The sequence below is a fragment of the Melozone crissalis genome, unplaced genomic scaffold, assembly GCF_028551555.1.
Source record: "Melozone crissalis strain CALT ecotype California unplaced genomic scaffold, PUWL_Pcris_2 ptg000005l_1, whole genome shotgun sequence".
NCBI lineage: Eukaryota > Metazoa > Chordata > Aves > Passeriformes > Passerellidae > Melozone > Melozone crissalis.
In genome coordinates this window covers 67,883,295-67,903,738 of record NW_026535783.1, presented here as the reverse complement: position 1 = coordinate 67,903,738, position 20,444 = coordinate 67,883,295, and the positions used below count along the sequence as shown (strand labels likewise).

At 38.6% G+C, this 20,444-nt stretch overlaps 1 protein-coding gene across 6 annotated transcripts in view; it reads left to right on the top strand.

The window, feature by feature from the left end:
* The window catches only part of PAM (peptidylglycine alpha-amidating monooxygenase), a 117,180-nt gene that overhangs the window by 37,406 nt on the left and 59,330 nt on the right, over positions 1–20,444 (top strand). For all 6 annotated transcript variants that reach the window (XM_054281132.1, XM_054281124.1, XM_054281117.1 and 3 more), the window contains exons 2-3: positions 15,496–16,011; positions 17,131–17,251. In XM_054281132.1, coding sequence (XP_054137107.1) covers positions 15,920–16,011; positions 17,131–17,251 — 213 coding nt within the window. In that variant the 5' untranslated portion in view covers positions 15,496–15,919. The remainder of the gene's footprint in view (positions 1–15,495; positions 16,012–17,130; positions 17,252–20,444) is intronic.

Here is a 20,444-nt window from a genome sequence, read left to right as displayed (position 1 = left end):
TTTATTTTCATGAAATGAAATTACTCATTACTTCTATGAAGCTACAATGCTTCAGTTTAACTACATGACCTAGACTGGATATATAGGAATATGTTCCATATTTTTATCTGGAATTACTTAAAAGAGGCATACAATTTAAGGGGTTAGGAAAAGTTCTTAATTTTTCTTTTTTTAAAAAAACTTATTTCTAGAAGCCATGTATTTGTTATCTAAAGAAGGCTTATTGAGGCATGTTTTTGCAGGGGATGTGTCTGGAGTTGGGGAGTGTTGTCATGAATAGTATTTGGATCGACAGGTCATTCTAGCATCCTTCTGAGCCAATAGAATCTGTGGAAGTAATCACTCCAGCATTCTAAGAATATTGTACTGAACTAGGAATCACCATTTGCAGAACAACAGGCATAAAGGTGCATTACAATGGCATGTCCAAGGAGAGCTAGAAGCTTGCTAGCATTGGCAGTATTCCTGTCCCTGCTGCTGTCCTGACTTCTAGCTACACGCTGCTGTTTCTTTTTTTTTTTTTTCAGTGCTTAGTTTCATCTAGTACCTTTGACAACTGCTCCAACTCAGTAATCTGACAAAAAATGTCCCTGCAGTGGGAAGTTCAAGAAACTTTTGGACACTGCTCTCAGGCCCATGATGTGACTCTTGGCTCTTGTATTGTGCAGGGCTAGGAATTGGACTTGGTGAACCTTGTGGGCCTTTTTGCAGCTCAGGATATTCTATTTTTTTGATTTATTACCAATTAAACAGAGTGGGATACTGAGAAATAAGAACACATTTATAACCAGCTTCCCTCAGCCTCAACTTCATTCTCGATTCCTCTCATTTCCTGAGCTATGCAGGCGAGAATAGGGAATGGGAGTTGAAGTTAGTTTATAATGCTTTTTTCCTGCTCCAGAATGGGATCTCTCCTGTGCAAGACAGTCCTCCTTGAACTTTTGCAGCATGGTTTCTCTTCATAGGTTCAGTTGTTGAGAACAGACTGCTCTAGTGTAGATCCCCCATGGCCTGCAGCTCCTGCCAGGAGCCTTCTCCAGCATGGGCTTTTCAGGAACTGCAGCTTCTTCAGGGTATATCCACCTTCTCTGGTGTGGGCTCTATGGGCTGCAGGTGGAGTTCTAGTGCCTGGAGCATCTCCTTCTCCTTCTTCAATGACTTTGGGGTCTGCAGAGTTGTTTCTCTCAGTTATTGTCACCCCTCTCAGCTGTTGAGCAGTGTTCTTTACCCTTTCCTAAATACCTTGTAGTAGAGGCATCACCAGCATGGCCAAGGGGCTCAGCTTTGGGCAGCAGCAGGTCCATGGAGCTGACTGGAACTGGCTCTGTCTGACATGGGGACAGCTTCTGGTGTCTCTCTAAGATCCCTGCAGATGAGCCCAACCTAATTCAATGTCCTTCTTAGCAAAGGAACGTACAGTGAATTTAATTCATACTTCGTATGTAATGCATAATTGAACTTAAGTACTTGGAATGATCTCTCATCTGCTTTATCCTTGGAGGCTAATCCTAACTCTATAAAACGTTCTTTCTTTAATATTTTCTATTTTTGCATTACAAAGGGAAAACAAAGGGCATTTCAGTAAACTTTTAATCTTACATTGTGATAGTGATCTGGATATTAAATGAAAGCAGAGGCATCTTATGTGTTTTCCCTTTTAAGCAAGCAATTAGTATCATCCAGCTTGTTCACTTTTTATTTATATGAAATTAGCAGTTTGCTATGTTGTCTTTCTATAAAAATTGTTGATCTTTCTTGACAAGAGAATTTTGTCTGTTTTGATACCTGGTCAAAGCAGAAGCATTAGAAGGTGATTTATTGTGAATAAAATGCTTTTCAAAGGCTATTAAAATGCAGAGTAGGAGAACCAACACATGCTGTCTTGTCTTCAGACTTCTGAAACATATCTGTGCTTCCCAAGAGATGATCAGAAGTGTTTAAAGCAGTTTCAGGCTGTAAAAGTGAATTTCTGCTTGAAGTCTCCTGTTTTACTAATGCAGGCACAACTGTACTGTATAAAGAGGAAGGAAATTTTTTATATATTTCTGCTTATATATTTCTGTTCTGTTCTGTCAACCAAAGAACAATTCCTTGTTCTTAAACAAGTTTATGCCAAATAGATTACAGTATGGTAATGGAGAGAATGAGTAAAAAAATCTTACCTTGAACTCTATAATGTTTTGAAAAATCTTAGCTTAGGATTCAGAAATTGATGTAAGTTTCCATAATTTCCAAGAACAATAATTTTATTTTGATTTGAAACCCTCTGGCAAGTGTCTCTAGATTGTACAGTATTAAAATTCTTTTTCAGGTATTTCTTTGTTTCACACCTGAATGTGCATTGTGTTGAGGAGAGGCATTTGTTGTATTTACTTTAGGAATGGGAGGAAAATGTGACTGGGAAGGTAGCCCTAGGACAGCTTTACTTGTTGGCAAATAACCAAGTCCTAAGAAGAGGCTGTTTAATAAGATCACATTATAAAGTAGTAGTTAAATCTTTTCTGCGTCTTTTTTTTTCTTACACATTTTCTTCTGTTTCCACACAGTATTAAAAAATTAATAATTCTAGACTAGATTCTTAATCTTTTAAGTTTGTCCCTTCTGTCCCAAATCCGGGAGATGCTGAGAATGACAACTGGTTGCAGAGGTTGGTGACAGCAAATCTGACACCTTGAGTTGTGGTTTGTTTGCTTCCCTTGGTTTTTCTGTGTGTTCTCATGTATATCCTGATGCTCACAAAAAAAAAAATATGAGGCTCATTTTAGTTTCTATATATTCTATAAATTTTTGCCCAGTCACCCTTGGAATAATATCCTTGCTTTTTCTTTGAATAAACATATATATATATATGTAAAATAATCTGTTTCTTTGCATCCTTATGTTTGTGATTTCCATAACTACTATTGCTGTATGACTTGCCTACTAAATACAATTGAATGCTTTCTTTATTAAGAGGATTTGCTTAGGGTTTGGGGCCATAGGGTTTCTGATTTTCTCTTGTTACAGCAGTTAGGAAACTGCAAGTTGTGTTGTGAACATTTTGGTCTCCAAAATGGAAGAGTATCTAGAGTTCTTCATCCTCCATTTCTTTGCTGTATAAAACTTCAATAGATTTAAAAAACAACAAAAAAATCTGTCTAGTGGGTAAAACTTACCATACTTACTGAGTTGACAGAGCATTTAAAGGATTTTACTCAATTATTTTTCTTGGTACAGATAGTCTATCTTAAGATGATAAGTAGAACTTACTTTCCCAGTAGGAAACCCATAAAATGCTTCATGTATCATCAGAATATCTCAAAATAAGCTTAGATTCAGATATTGAATTGAATTTTTTTCATATGTTGTGTTGCCCTTATAAACAACCCTTTTAAGGAGAACTTACTATTAATTACCATTTTATTCTTCTAGTTAAACAGGAAAGAAATACATACTTTCTAATTTCAATGTATTTGGAAATCATTCAAAGAATAAATCCTGTTAGAATGAATCCAGTTTCACTGTTGTAATGCATAAAAGAAAATTCAAATCACAGTCCTTTATTTAATGTATTAATATTGTTCTTCCTGTGATGGACTGGGCAATATGTTTCTGTATAATATTTCTTTTTAAAATAGGCATCGTACTTATTCTCAGCAGAACAGATTTTGGAGAAGGTTAATTTAAACATTAAGAGCAATCATGTTTCTCTTTTTTTATTATCCCTTTGGTATTTATATCTCAAGGTTTTGTTGGTAGCAGAGGATAGGAATTTGCACAATATAAATTAAAGCAAAAGGCAAGCCATATTTGAAAAGTTACCATTTTCATTTTTTAAAAATATGTTTAATACTACACCAAATCCAATCCAGTATGAGTTGCTCCCCAGTTAGGGGGCAGCCCCAGCTGTATGCTCACAGTTTTTTTGTTGTGATTGAAGGCCAGCAGTTGCCTGCTGGCACACTGACCAATTGATCTGATAGAAAATTAATATACTGCTAGGGTGGGCAGGGAGGGAGGGCATTGTCTTCCTGAATAAACACAGAGCAAGAAGAGAAAAATACAAGGCAGCCAACAATTACAATGGGTGATTGGAGGTGGTTTTCTGTGGGGCAGTCTTGTACTACAGAGGGTTGTTGTGACCAAGGGCAGGACCCAGCACTTGGCCTAGTGGAACCTCATCCACCTGGCTTCACCCCATTGATTAAGCCTGTCCAGAACCTTCCTGCTCTCCAGATCAACACTCCCACCCAGCTTAGTGTCATCTATGAACTGTCTTAGGTGGCACTTGATCCCCTGGCCCAGATCACTGATAAAGTTGTTGAATAAGTTTGCACCTGGCTTCATCCTCTTTGTACCCTTCCTTCATACATTTCTATACCTTGATGAGATCTTCTTGTGCCTCCTTTCTTGGGGTTGAGCGGTCCCTGCTCTCTCAGCCTGTCCTGGTAGGAGAGATACTCCAGTGTCTTCAGCATCTTCATGGTACTTGCTTGGACTCTCTCCAGTATGTCCATGTCTTTCTCACATGAGGGAGCCCAGCACAGGACACAGCACTCCATGTGTGGCTTCCCCGAGGGGAAGGCTCCCCTCTGTGACGTCCCGGCCATGCTTTCACTCATGCAGCCAAAAGGCATCATTAGCCCTTCTGGTGGGGTAGCCTTGGCTAAGCACCAGGTGCCCATCCCAAACTGCTCAGTCACTCCCTTGCTGAGTGGGCAAGGGAGAGAAAATATAATGAGAGGCTCATGGATCAAGATAAGGACATTTCTCCTGCCTGTCAAGATCCTTCTGCATAGCAGCACAAAGCTCTGATGTACCAAGCTCTGATGTCATTTGTCCCAATCCAGTGTTATCTGCATTATACATCTCCTAACCCCTAGATATGTTTTGTGAGATATTTTTTGTTGATGTTGAGTACCAAAAGGTTGTCTGATTTGATGGCTTCTTGTGAAATGTGTTTTCCTTCAAATCTGTGTCCTAGGTGGCTGCATTTAGTTCATTACTTAATCTCTAAGCAGATTCCACAACATATCCTGTGTAATTAGAACCAAAGTGTTCTAACCTGGAGGCCTAGCTGCAGTTCATTTGTTGAACTGGCTATTTTTGTATATCCAGTTATTGTCTAAGCTTAAAATTTTGCCTAAGACAAAGTGTGACCTTGACTCTAGCTGAAGACAGAACATAAGGAATCCTTGCTCATTTTCATTACTTCATTGCATAAGAAACAAAACCAGAGATTAATTTATGAGAAATTACCATCTATGATAGACTTGGATATTAATCGCCATGAATTATGATAATCTTCTAATTTCTCTTTTCTTTGGAGGTAGTGATGGTGGAGGGTGTGGTTTCTGCTTCTAGCTTCTTCTATTGCTACTGTATATAAAATGTTCCAGTGACTAAACAGAAAATAAGGAAATACTATAATATGCTTTATAAACTTGTGGTTAATACAAAACTTTTTTATGTAGCTGATTTTTGGAAATAAATTGCTGTTCTTTTAAAAGGAATTTGTATAATGTCACATTGATATATTGTTACTCTGCTTTGCATTCTGTTTCGAATTCCAGCTTCTTGCCTGCCTCTCCTTTCCCTGCCCCCATTCAGTCCTTGTGTTAGTTGATTTAGGCTGTTTTCTTCTTCTTTACTCCCTTGTTTTTTTCTTTTTTTGGGTGGAGCCTGTTGGATAAAATAGCATGTTTACATTGCCCAATCTAATTTTCATCTCCCTTTTTCTGCTTTCGCTGTAGTCTCGGTCATTAATTATGCCTTTTACTTTATTACTTCTCTTCCCTTGGGATCTCTTACCCCAAATTGAAAGCATAACAGTGGTATCTAGATGTCCACATAATGAACCTTAATTTTTAAATCTTATTACTGAATCTCTCATCCTTGCTTTTTTTCCCTCATCTAATATTTTTCTGTATTGCATCATACTTAAAATTACATTGGAATAACTTCAGGATAGTGCTGTCTTCTTAAATTTTTCCCTCTCATTTCCTTCCAAATGTAAAATTTCATTGGGCAGGAATATAATCTGAAGTATTAGTCATATTAAAGCTCATATTTCATATGCATACATTAAACCTCATATTTCATATTCATCCATTGATAAACCCAAAAAAGCACTTGGAGATAAAATTGGACCATTTTTAAGGAGAATATACAGATGTGTATTTATCTCACTACAGCTTAATTTCTTTGGTTTTTTTAGACTATTCCAAATCATTGGTTTATGCCCACCTCCTGTGGTCAGCCACAAATTGTTACAAATTCTGTTAACATTAACATGTGTTCTGGTGATTTTTGCTATTACCATGGTTAACTTCTAGTGAGAATTGAAAGCTGCTATAAAGAAGCTCTTGTATTTCAGATGGGGAGAGACTATTAGTCTGGTTTCTTTGTTGCTTTCTTTTATTTATTTTAAATGAAATAAATCTCCTTTATTAAATTCTATACCATGTAGATGTTTGTAGCAGACTTGATCTAATAGGTCTCAGATTTAGTGAAGCTGGCATAAGCTAAGCATTTGTTCTTATTTCTAGTTATTGGAAAATATATTTTCATATTTAAAAAAACCCCAGAATATTGTAATTCTGTGTATGTTACAACTCATTGTATGCTTCCTGTCCCTGGTCTTCAGATTTCTTGCTTGTCAGGTGCATTTCCATAATGGTATGGGGAAAAAAAAGACAGAATTTCTTGGGTAATACAACTAAAGAAAGGTAGTAGAACTTCTGGTCAGGTAGTTTACAAAGACACTGAACAGTTACTGTTGTGTAATTATTCCTTTAAGAGTGAATGTAGTGGAACCTTATGTTATTGTAGTTAACTTATGTGAAGCATATCAGCATGTCACACTTGTCTTTTCTTGTTTGTTTTTAAATGATTTTTGGTCTTCATCACAGCACAGTCATTTATATGTTTTGCAGATTTGTATAGTTCACCAATGAAAACGATTAAGATCACTTCTTCAAATAAAGAAGTGGCGTTAGCGTTCAAAAACACATAACCACATAATGCAATTATATGCAGGTGCTTTTATTAGGAGCTCTGGGTGCCAGGGATATATTCAACCCAAATCTGACTCCGACCATACATTCGAGATGAACGTGTTTTTATGTTATATCATTATATAACTTTCATTTTAATTATTAAACTTAAATTGTTCTATTGTATACATAGATTTCAGCCAAGCATGGCTTCTCATGGCCCCCTTTAAATTTCTAACATAGTTTCTCATGATTCTTCTTATGATTATACAGTAATTATATTTAGTTACTAAACAATCATCACATCGAACAATTATATCATTTATCATACTGCTTATGCAGGTGCAACACCAAGCCTGACATTTCAGATTCTATTTTAACATTTTCTCAGGGCCCCACTATCCTCCCTTTAAAAGCATTTTCACCTCACTATAGATGTAAATGTTTTCACTTGATACAGGCTTTTACTTCTCAATTTATACTTGACGTTCTTCAAATCCAGGGTTGATGTAAACATTTATGTGGATGCTATCACAAACTGGAGAACCAGAAGTTAGTGGGCGTGGATCTCATGTCAGTGTCTTCATTCTTTTCTGGTTCTAGGATGTTTTCTTCTGTATCTCTCCCTTTTAGATGCTGTAAACTAACTAAATTGCTAAGAATACAATTAGTAAGATTATCACTCTCTCAATGATAGATTCAATCCATGAAGTCACGTTCCACCCTAACTCTTTAAAAATTTTGCCTAGCCAGCTCATAGTCAAATCTTTTTGCTCTTCTTGTGCTTCATGCTCTATTTGTTTCAACTGGTTGATGTCATATTCTACATCTGCAGTTACATTTGGGATATGAATGCAGCAATGATCAACTTGTCCCTTTAAAAATCCACATACTCCATGCTCTTTCAGGAGTAGCAAATCTAGGGCTAATCAATTTTGTAAAGTCATTTTTGTGGTGGCTTGTAATTGTATGTTTAATTATTTAAATCCTTCCTGGGTGACTCTTGCCAGTCTATCTACCTGACCTGTAAGTTTGTACAGCTTCTCTCTACTCTGATAGTTTGCTATAGGACCAAGCAATGACTCTAGGGCCCACCCAAATTTCACTCCACTAGAGGGTTCTTGCCAAATGTCATCTGGATTTTCATTGTCTAGAACTTCTCGTCTTGCTCTTATCTGCAGAAGTTCATGTTTTCTGTTAAATGGGGACTTTTTCCAAATTGGGCATAAGGCTGGGAGGCCTAAAGTAATCTCCTTTACTTTTGCATCTACAGGCAGATGTGTTGTCCAGGTGCCATTGCTTGCTACCCATACAAATTGTCCTGGACCTCGGACTGCAACCTTGGTACATCCTATAATTACTTTATAATTCACTCTGACTTATTTATATGTGATCCCTCTGTAAGCACAACCAATTTGTAGGGCTATTGCCAGGGGTGGCATCTGTTTTATCTCTGCATTATCCAAAGCGCAATCATAAGTTTTATTACACGCCCACCAACTTACTTTGTCTGCCCTCGTTCTGCTACTAGTGTCAGTGTTCGTTATTGCTGGATCTGTTTCATTCTCGGGGCCTTCCCACTTAATACACCAAGGGGTGTTTGCCATATATTGGAATCTTTGAAGAATACTCACAGACCACGCACTGTCCCAAGGCTCTATCTGATCTTTCTGATCCTTGGCCTCACACTTCCATACCAGAGTGGTTTCTGTAACATTTTCTATCATGTTTTTATAGTGTGGCAAATAGCATTGCCATTGTGTGACACCTCCTGATTCTCCCATAGGGGTTCCTAGTATGCCATCACTTAGAATACAGTCTTTCTGGCTCATGGGTCTCATCCATGTCCCTGTTTTCTCCCAAGTTTCCTTGATTACTTGCCTCAATTCGGGTACCTGTTTACATGCAATTGTTTGTTCTTTTGTATTTCAGGTAGTTTTGATGTTATGATTCCCAATTTACTGGGTCTCCTGCTGCCTTTGGTATTGGCAGACAGGCAGTTATTCTACTGGTGTTTTGCATTTTGGCAAAATCTTTGACTAATCCAATCATTCTCAGCCCAAACTGCATTAGAAACCTTTATCACCTGTGTTTCTGTTTGTACCTCTCTCTTCATTCTAGAATGAGGAGTGGTTAGTTGATCATTTTGCATTCCACAACCCAAAGACATTAATGACCATAACGTTAGCACAATTACTGATAGCATAATTAAACACATCTTATCTGCAGCCTTGTTAGTTCCACAGTTTACACAGTCCTTGATCGCGGATGGATTTTCTTCACTTGGGTGTAGTGAATCCAGGGGTCCACGCCAGCTACTTTGACTGCTGTAAAGGTGGTTGGTAGTACCTGATGGGTCCACTCCACTTTTCTTTCAGCGGTTCTTCGTTCCAGTTCTTGATGTACACCTTGTCTCCTGGATGTATGTTATGAACTGGATTCTCAGAATCAGTGGTCTGTTCCATACAAGGATGCTCCGGAGCCATGCTAAAGTTTTCCCGTGAGACAGAACATAATTATACACTTCCTGCTTTCCTGTGACGTGTACATTAGGGTTAGGCTCAGGAGATTCATATGGTTTCCCATACAAGATCTCATAAGTACTGACTGACATCCCACTCCTAGGCTTTATCCGAATTCTCAACAATGCTGTTGGCAAAGCCTGGGGCCACTGCAATTTGGCTTCTTGGCATATTTTACTGATTTGCCTTTTTAGTGTCTGATTCATCCTCTCTACCTGTCCACTTGACTGGGGTCTCCACGGTGTGTGGAGGTCTCAAGTTATCCCCAGCAATCTGCTTACCTCCCTTACTACTGTAGGCATGAAATGGGGCCCCCTATCTGATGATACCCCTAGGGGTACCCCAAACCTGGGAATAATCTCCTGTAGCAACCACTTAACTGTTTCCTTTGCTTGGTTTGTGTGACAGGGAAGGCCTCTGGCCACCCAGAGAATGTGTCAACCCCCACTAACAGGTATTTGTATCCTCGAGTCCTTGGCAATTCTACAAAATCTACCTGCCAATAGTCTCCTGGCTCTATTCCTATCCTGTCGCCTAGCACTGGGTTGTTTTTCAAGCGGATGTCACATTTTGACATTACTGATTTTGCCATTGTTAACATCCGTATCGAAATAAAACTCTGCTTTAGCAATTTTACCAATGCCTCTGCACCCCGATGACATTCGTTATGTACCATTCCAAAAGCATATTTTGAGTCAGTTCATATATTTACCTTTTTCCCTTCACTTAATTCTAGTGCCCTGATTAAAGCAACCAGTTCTGCCTTCTGGGTAGATGTATTTGGTGGTAATGCCTTTGCCTCCACTACTGTATTGACTGTTGTTACCGTATATCCAGCGTATCTGGTTCAGTTTTCCACGAAGCTGCTCCCATCTGTAAACAGCTCCCACTCCAGCTGTTCTAGTGGGATGCCTTTCAGGTCTTCTCTTGCTGAATAGGTGTACTCTATTACTTCTACACAGTCGTGTTCTAATGGGCCTTCTTCAGTTGTGGTACCTAGGAACAGAGCTGGATTCAAAAGGTTAGTTGTTTTTAATGTGACATCATCCTGCTCAGTCAGGACTACCTGGAATTTCATCATCCTGCTAGGAGATAGCCAATGGCCCCCCTTTTGTTCTAAGACAGTGGTTACCATGTGTGGTACATAGACGTCTATGTGCCTTCCCATAATAAGCTTCCTGGCTTCTTGTGTCAGCATGACAGTGGCTGCAACTGCCCACAGACATGGAGGCCGCCTAGCACTTATGTTGTCAAGTTGTTTGGAAGAGTAGCCCACCGGCCTTTTCCAGCTTCCCAGACGTTGGGTCAGGACTCCTAGTGCTAGGCGAAGCCTTTCATGTACAAACAGCTGAAAATCTTTAGACAGATCAGGTAACTCTAATGTTGGAGCAGTTGTCAGTGCTTCCTTTAATTTTAGGAAGGCTTCTTTCTGTGGTTTGCCCCAGGTGAATGGCTGCGTCTTCTGAGCTTCATGCAGAGGTTTTGCAATCAGTCCATAGTCTATGATCCACAGGTGACACCATCCTGCCCTTCCGAGGAAGACTTGCAGCTCATGTAAATTCTGGGGCTCTGGAATAGCACAAATAGCTTGGATATGGTTAGTACCTAGTTTTCATTGCCTTTGTGAAATTCACATCCTAGGTAGATCGCAGTCTGTTGAGCAATTTGTGCCTTTCCTCTGGATACTTTGTAACCTCCCATTCCCAGTGAATTTAAAATCTCCATGGTTACCTTTATACAGGTTGCTTTTTCTTCTGTAGCTATTAGTATATCATCAACATACTGCAACAATAAGTATTGGTCTCTTGGTACTTGCCCATTTTCAGTCCAAATCTTCCTTTGCCAGTTGGTTTCCGAATAGGGTCAGCGAGTTCTTGTCGTGTCTAGGTGAGCTGGGTCTTTCTTCTGTTCCCTGGGTGTTTCTACTCAAAGGCAAACAGTTTCCTACTTTTTGTCAAAGGGTATGCAGAAAAGGTATCTTTTAAATCAATTACAGTAAACCATTTATATATCTCTTTTATGGATGTCAGCAATGTGTAGGGATTTGTTACCACTGGATAAATGTCCTTTGTTGTTTTATTTTTTGCTCTCAAATCTTGTAGTAATCTATATTCACCTATTTGATTTCTTTACTGGAAATATTGTTGTATTAAATTCTACTGTTTATTTATGACAGGCTCCTGAACCGGTTTTACAGGTTCTGTGTCCAGTTAGCTGCTATACTCGCCCAAGACCATCGCCTTGCTAATGTTTTCCTGCTGGAAATGATTGCCCTGGTGAAACCTGTCTGGTCACTCCTGTTTCCAGTGCTCCTCCCACTTGCAATATGCACATTTAGGCTTAACCCTTGCAAAACTGGTCTTCTACCCCGACTACTCCTGCCATGTCCCCTGAAATTTGGGTTTTCTTCTCCTTGTATTACTGCCGAAAGATTTTACTGCTGCCTTTTACTAGCTTCTCTTTCGCGATTATTATACACCTTCCAGGCTACCTCAAGTAGCTTATCTAAATTCCTTAATTCCTCCTCTTCTAATTTTTGCAATTTCTTCCGAATATCGTCTTGTGACTGACCCAAGAATATGAGAGCGAGCTGAACCTTTACTTGTTCTGTCTTTATTTGGAGATCTGTATATTTCCTTGCTGCCTCCTTAAGCCTCTACAAAAAAGCAGTGTGAGATTCTTTGTTTTCCTACCGAACCTCTTATAGTTTAGATCAATTTATAGTTTTGGGCGCAGTGTTCTGAACTCGTATTTGGATCCACTCTTGATATTTCCACAATTTCCTCATATCGCAAAATAAATTAGGGTCCCATTTTGGATCTTCAGTTGGGAAATTAGCATCTAAATTCCCTGTTACTAGCCCATTTCTGATATCCTCTCTTGCTCTCTCTTTGGCTGCCTTAAGTACCATCTCCTTCTCAGTAGAATCCATTAAAGTATCTAATATTACTTGTATGTCATCTCAATCAGGATTCTGAGTTTTTATAACCATTTTTACTACTTGTGCCACCTTATCAGGATTTTCTCTATAAGTTCTGGCTGATTGTTTCCAAATAACTAAATCTGCAGGAGAGAAAGGCACTTTTACAAATACAATGGTCCTTCCACTCCTAGACCTTGTCACAAGGGGACAACCACAATCTGTTTTTGTCTGTCTATGTCTTTTCTATCTACAACCGGGGCAAGCTTTGACCGGCTTCGGGTTCTGTGGGCTATTGGGGTCACTGATTCATTACCATTGCTATCTTTTTTACTTGCATCCCTTCCCCTCCTTTCTATCACAGTTAGGTTTTGCTCATCTTCTGAGGAAGAGGTATCAGGTGACAGTGGGAGAGGAGGGTAAAGAGGGAAGGGTGTACTAGACGAGACAGGTTCAGGGCTAGGTGGGGTAGGAGCAGGCAGTGGGATAGGGACAGATGAAACATGTGGGATGGGGTTAGGTTCTCTTGGTCTTATTGGATCTACCTGTAAATCAATATCTGTGTAATTTTCCCTACTCAGACTTTCAATGCCAAGTGTTCTAAACAACTTTTCTCACAAACCCCACACTTATCACTTGTAGATGCTTAAACCACCATTAATCTACATTCATCCTGCCATTCTGGCTTTCCCCGTAAATAGAAAAACAAATGAACATATGGGACCTCATCCCATTTTCCTTCTTATTTACAAAATGATATTGACTGCGAAATAATGTTTTATTGCAGTGTCCCATGTTTTGGCCATTTTTTGCCATTCTCCAAGACATATTCTGGCCCCCATGTATTACAATAATCAATCAACTTAGCTTTATGTAATGCTTCCCCCAAATTTCCCTGTTTCCAATGTTCTAATAAGCACCCCAAAGGAGAAGTTTGCAGAATAGAGGCATTGCTGCCCAAAATCCCTTTAAGTTTCTCCATTCCAAATGCACCACAAACAACGCACCTGTAACGCTTACGGAACAGCGCCTAGGCTTTATACCACCAGGAATTCCTTTACCCCAGCCAAACCTGCGTCTTATTGGCAGGCACCCAAAAGCAAAGTAAAAAGCACCTTACCTTTCTCCCGGGGACGTTGTGAGCGGCAGGAGCGGTCGTGGCCGATGGGCTCCGCGAGAATCTCTCGGTGCCGACTGGAGCGTGGTCAAATCGCAAACTCACTCAGCAGCAATCACAGGGCTCCATCCGGGGTCGCCAAAATGTTAGCGTTCAAAAACACATAACCATATAATGCGATTATATGCAGGTGCTTTTATTAGGAGCTCTGGGTGCCAGGGGTATATTCAACCCAAATCTGATTCCGACCATACATTCAAGATGAACCTGTTTTTATATTATATCGTTATATAACTTTCATGTTAATTATTAAACTTATATTATTCTATTGTATACATAGATTTCAGCCAAGCATGGCTTCTCATGGCCCCCTTTAAATTTCTAACATAGTTTCTCATGATTCTTCTTATGATTATACAGTAATTGTATTTAGTTACTAAACAATCATCACATCGAACAATTATATCATTTATCATACTGCTTATGCAGGTGCAACACCAAGCCTAACATTTCAGAGTCTATTTTAACATTTTCCCAGGGCCCCACTATCAGTCGGACATGAAAATTTACATAAATAAAGGAATTAAGATTGTATCATTACTTGCAGGAATGGTTTTGGACAGTCTTGGCATATTTTCAGCAAGCTGAAAACTAATATGTGTTTATTTTCAGATGTTCATGACTAAATCTTTTTTGCCATCCTTCAGCGAATAAAACTTCCAAGTTTAATGTTGATTAGCACAATCAGATTTTTAAAGCTTGCTAATAGTCCAGTGCAAATCTAGTGTAGCTGTATACCAACAGGCATTAACTGTTTAGCCAGTATGGCTTCTTAATTTGTGCTTAAGCACTTCTGATGTGTAAGAAGCCTTTTTGGTACATGTGCCCTGAAATGGGAGTGATTTTTTTTTCAATACATGGATTTTCATTGATTTCATATCAGAATCCTTATTTTCTGTTTCATCCTTATGAGTGTATTTTGACTGTCTTCCAGGGGCTGGAAGATATTTTAATTTGGGTGGGGTTTTTTTGATTAGTATTTATGCTAATCTAGAATACACTATTTAGTATAGTCTATTTATACTAATTTAGAAGAATTACTACATAGTTGTGTATGATTATTACTGGAAACTTTATTTGTACCAAAACTGGAATTCTCAAAAAATAAAATAATACTAATATATATGTCTTCAGTAAAACATGGTGTAATTTTTTAGCATAATTATTAAAGACTACTAAAATTTTGAAATTAAAAACTGTGTATATTAAAATGGGGAAGTAAGAACAGTTGAAATTGAACAGGGGGGAGACTAATGGTATATGCTGACATACCCTCAGGGTATGAAAGGATAGAAAACTACTTAACTAATATAATGCAGTCTGATGTCAATAGTTCTGGTTACTGTATTTCCAAAAATAATTTTTAAGTCTCTTTTTCCTGAAGTGGGTATAAAAGCAGCTGAGGAACATAAGAAATAGTTACTTATTAATGACATAATGGTTTCTTATAGGTTGAATTAAAAGTAAAATATTCTCCCATTCTGTAATATGTGCAGAAATGTTCGGTACTAGTTAATAAAATTTACCAGCATGGATTCTTGCTATGTCAAGTTGATGCTTTTTTCCCCACTGCTTTTAGAACACATTATACTAGTGTTTGCATATGTGAAATACTCCACAGTTTGCATTTTATATATTGAGGAGGTTTTTATATTTCTTCCTATCATGTAAAATATGTTTGAGAGTACATTTTGTGTATCAAAATGAAATGTGTCTCTTTCTGATCCTTTATGCAGGCAAGGGTAGGAAAAGAAAGACTCAACAGAACCAATGCAATCTTTACTGGGTTGGGCTAAAGCTCATGGAAAAATCTATTAATGTATTACAGTGCCTCAACAGTGATTTGCTGGGAACCAATGCTCTAATGTGTTAGTCATCCTTAAGCTCCTTCTATTTTTACAGGTTCTGAAGGATGACTGATGCTGGTTTCTGTGGTGCCACTTGAAGTCTCCAGTGCTGTGGATTGATAAGTAACATGCAGATTTAACTGCACAACCTGAGCAGAAAGCAACAGGAGTGCTAGTCCTTTTCAGCTCCTTAGGTGGACAGAAGTACAGTGTCCTCTATCTGCAAGGGAAGATTCTGCAACAGCATTTTATAGCTAATAAAACAGACAACATAGTAGCATCCACCTTCCTGATTTACAGTGCATCGCCTTCCAAGACAGATGATCTGTCAGAAGCTGGAGGATGACTGCAGAGAACATAATAATGAAGTAGTGAAATGATACTTCTGCTGCTGCTACCTGATTGTCAAGATCACAGCTGATAGAACTGCACTGCCTTTTTTCTGCTTGCCTAATCAGGCCAGAAATAGCAGGGTGGACATGGCTGGCTTTGTTAGCAACCTGCTAATACTGCTTCTTCTGTTTCAAAACATCTGTTTGGGTTTCAGAAGCCCGCTTTCAGTCTTCAAGAGGTGGGTTATGCAAGAAAATACTATGTGTTAAGTGCATGCAGTCAAAATATTACAAAAGTGTGAAAAAACGTGTCTTAGATAAAAATGTGTTGTGGTATTTGTTCAGTGTTGATCGTTGCACAGAATTTTCTTTCTGCAATTTGAAATAGCACTGTTGTCATACTGAAAACAGAATTCATGTTTTATCTATAGGGTTGCTCATTAGATAGAAGGATAAAATGGCAATTAATACAACTTTTTTAGTTAACAGCTATATTTGAGGCTACACAGAGAATAAATGTATTTCAGATGCTGGATTAGCTTGCAGGATAAGATCATTTTTTAACAAGAAAACATCAAATAAGCTGAACAGTCCTGAGAAATTGAGGGGTGGTTTGAATTCAATTTACCTCAAGAACAGTAAAATCCTTTTTTTCAGGAGCTAAGAGCTACTTCTCTTGTCCACACCACATTAAAGTTTACCTATGCAATTAGTTGTAAAAAACAATGTAGATCACTATAAAGAACTATATGGTAAGACAAGAGAAACATTGGTGCAACACTGACACGAGTTTTGGCTATGTATATACGTCATTAATTTATACGTTGCATTCAATACAGAATTTGATATTTGCTTGATTGTTGCCAAGTTTTCTGTTTTACTTTTCTACTTGTAGTAGCACAGAAATTGCTATTAATACCATAGTGTTTGAATTAAAAGTTGCCCCTTTGCATGTAATTTAAGTTTAATCTGTATCGAATTATAAATCATAGTCTCAAAAATCCCCCCCAAAACTGTTGTGAATTATGAATGGTACTCAACATAATGTAGTGAACTAATTCCCTGTTTGCACATCCATGTGCCTCTGACAATTTTAGGATGAGATAATAGGTTACATTTTCAGCTAACATTTTCCAAACTAATTATCTTATCACTCAGATCAGTAACTACTTCAGTAAGTACTGCATAACTAAGATGTTTTCCTCAGCCTGTGATGGAGTGAAATTTTCAGGTCATTCCTGGAACTACTAAGCATTGTCTAACTTCTTTACTAGTTCTGTAAAGACCCTTCTTCTAAGAAAGACAGAACAGAAATCAATACTTGAAAAAAAAAAAAATCTTTCTTCCTTCTTTTTCAGATACAAAGATATTAGCACATCTCTTCCCAATGAATGCCTTGGAAGTGACCAGCCAGTGATTTCCTTTGGTCTGTCAGATTTTGCACTGGACATTCGCATGCCTGCAGTGACACCTAAGCAGGTGAGAGAATTGCAGGTTTTGCCTCTTTCTCTTCTTTCAATAAGCTAGGACAACAAAGCCTTCCCCACAATATCACTCATTAAAATGAAGAAAAAAATCAGGGTAGCTTTTATAAATACATATCCATATGTGCTTCTCAGAGAAAAGTAGGCAACAAACAAGTAGCCTCAAATGAGAGAAAAATCTCTTCATTGAATTAATTTTAATTGTAAAATGTTGATTTCATAAACTGAATTGTTGAAGTTTTATAACGTGAAATATTTCTAGCTAGTAAGATATGCAGTTGCAGTTTACGCCAAATCTCAGATGATGTATCAGTGAATCTAATTACATTAAACAGTATGTTGCTGCAGTTTCAGCAAGCTGAGAGAAAACAACCAAAAAGCATTTTAAAAGGGGTAGTACTTCTGACCCAGTATTTTTAACTCTCAAAATACTTCATGAAAGCTATTACAAACAAGTTACAATTTTATACTCTTTAAGGTATGAAGTGTATTATATTCTGCTGAACCAAGTGAGTAAAAGTGAAGACAGTTAATATTTTTAAATTTAACATTAAGATACACATAAAATATTGAGATTCCACTGTCATTTTCACATCTAATTTCATTAAGCAAGAATCATTAGAGAATGATTTTTTTTTTTGCAGTAAGCCATTGCAGAGGATTATATGTATCATTAGGAGGTCTGCATCTCTTTTAAAGGGCTGCAGATGCTTGAAAAGAGCAGTGTGTTGCGGTGCAGTACTTGATGACTCATTGTTGCAGATAGTGGTTTTTAAAGAAGTGAAGAGAAAATGAGGTTTTCAAGTTATGGGGAAAGACCCCTCTGGAACATGTAATTTAAAGCAAGAGGTGTTATTTCTGCAAGTTCAAACCAGAAATATGGTTTCTATTGGATCTTCTTGGCAGTAAAATATTCTGTATTATTGCAGTAAAGTAAACTTCTCCGTCAAAAAGAGTGAAAAGTACTCTTAGTTCATCCAGGTGCACATTTAAAATTATGAGTTATTGATTTTACCTAAGGAGCCATCATTTGAACAGCTAGGAAGCACATACAAAGAGATCAGTGAGTTCAGATTCCTATTAAAAAAACCTTCTCTTTGTGTGTTGTAATGTCAAGTCTAGGGGAAAGGTTGCCAAAAACTCTGCATTTTTTGAAATGAGTTACTGGGCATGTTGAAGGGGTGGGAGGGCCAAGATTTGTCTTACAGTTCATAACTGCAGTTGTTCTATGGGTGCATGAATATCAACCAAGCCCTTATATGACTTAGGAGTGTTTTGTGTATACCATATGAGTTGTGCATTTTTTTGGCACAGGACTGCACATGAACATTAATTGAAAACTGCTTAATTTCAACTGCACTGTGAAGCATGGCTGCCGTTGGCTTTCAAAGTTTAAATATAAGGTCCTAAATTAGGTTGTGCTTTTTTTTTTTTTAAATCTTCTTAACCCAAGTTAAATAAAAAACACAGAATTTTTCCATGTCTATTTCTAGAAGGCTTTAGTATTTTAACAGTGTCAGTGCATGTAATCACGGTACACAAAGGCATTCATATCAATTGTATCAGTTAACCTCTGTTCATCCTTCCCATTTTCTAGCAAAACCACCAAAAATAGTTTCTTATCTGTGCAAATCACTGCTCTGTGTAATCACATATTGTTATCACCATTTTACCTTTCTTCTCAGTTGCATTTAATTGTTTACACCTGTTGTGGTGGTTTGACCGGAAATGGGATTTTTAGAATGCTGTAGTCAAACCAATGGGTGCTCAGATTTTAATATTGGCACTTGATGTGGCCATTGAGACGTTTGGATCCGCCTCTGAGAACACAGGGTTAAAAGCAGGGCTGCCACTGGGAAGGTTCTCTTTGGATTTCTGGCGGGAGAGAGTTTGAGCTCTCCCCCAGCCCAACTGCTGGCTGGGCAGGGGAGGGGGGAAGCCACTCGGCCTGGGAGAGGTGAGTGGCTGAGGAGACAAGGTGACCCTGAGGAGACAAGGGTGGAAGCATCGAAGAACTACTGAGGGGTATCCCCCCCACCCCCCTTCTGGGAGACAGAGACAGAGAGAAAGAGCTGTGCCTGGGAGTTACCTTGAAACTTGATAAACATGTGCAGCAGCAGGCAGCACAGCTGAGAAGGAGGAAAAGGGTGGGGAAGGAGGCAGCAATGTGTCCATGTGTCCGCTTGTGGGAACTTTTAACCCCTTTGTGGACAATGAAAACTTTACAGAACATTAATTCTTCCTGGAAGAGTGATGAAGGTCTGGGCAGAGAGAGAGATGTTGGAAGAATGGAGAAGATGGAGTGGCATTTTTTGCTGAACTCTTTTTTTTGTATAGCCATGGACTGTTTCCTTGTGATACAGAGACTGCTTCCGGGGGGTCAGTGCCTCAGAACCAGGAGGGTTCAGTGTGGGTACCCCTCAGCCCCAGGGGGTGCAAAAAACACGGGGGGGACAGATGTCCCAAAGTTGAGACTGTGCATTTTTGGAAGGAGACAAGGCATCCTTGAAAAACAACCCTAGAAGCAGCCCTGGTCCATGCGCAGTAGTGAGAGCACTGGGCATGGAAGGAAGATGTCACGATGGCAAATGATCTCCGGTCGGTGCCATGTGTGACAAGAAGCCCATGGCACAAAGAAGGACTCCTTCTCCTCTTGATGAACTGAGGACTGAGTATTCCAAAGGGTGGTGCCGGACCGAGAGTTGGTGATTTGGGGGAATGTTTTGTATTGGGAATTTGGTGGGGAGGAGATGTATTTGTGAAGTTTTCCCTTGTGTGTTTCTTTTGTTTTCCTTTCCCTTGTAGTTTAGTTAATAAAGTTTTCTTTATTCCTAAGTAGGAGCCTGCTTTGCTTGTTCCTGGTCACATCTCACAGCAGACACCAGGGAGAGAGGATTCTCATGGGGGTGCTGGCATTGTGCCAGTGTCAAACCATGACACCTGTCCACAGTGTCTTCTTTTAAATTAAATTTGAAGTTATTCATAGCAGGAATTTTATCTTTATCTGTTTAGATGTCCTTATGAAAGTGAAGGCCTGTCAGATTTTGAATTCATGGGTGTAGTGAAATTCCAGTAGATTATATATTTCTTTTCCTAAACAGCCTTAGAAGTTTGAAAAAAATTAGGAAAAAAGAGGTTTAAAATAGTTAATAGTGTACCTACCAACCTAATAGCCACTTTGATAACCT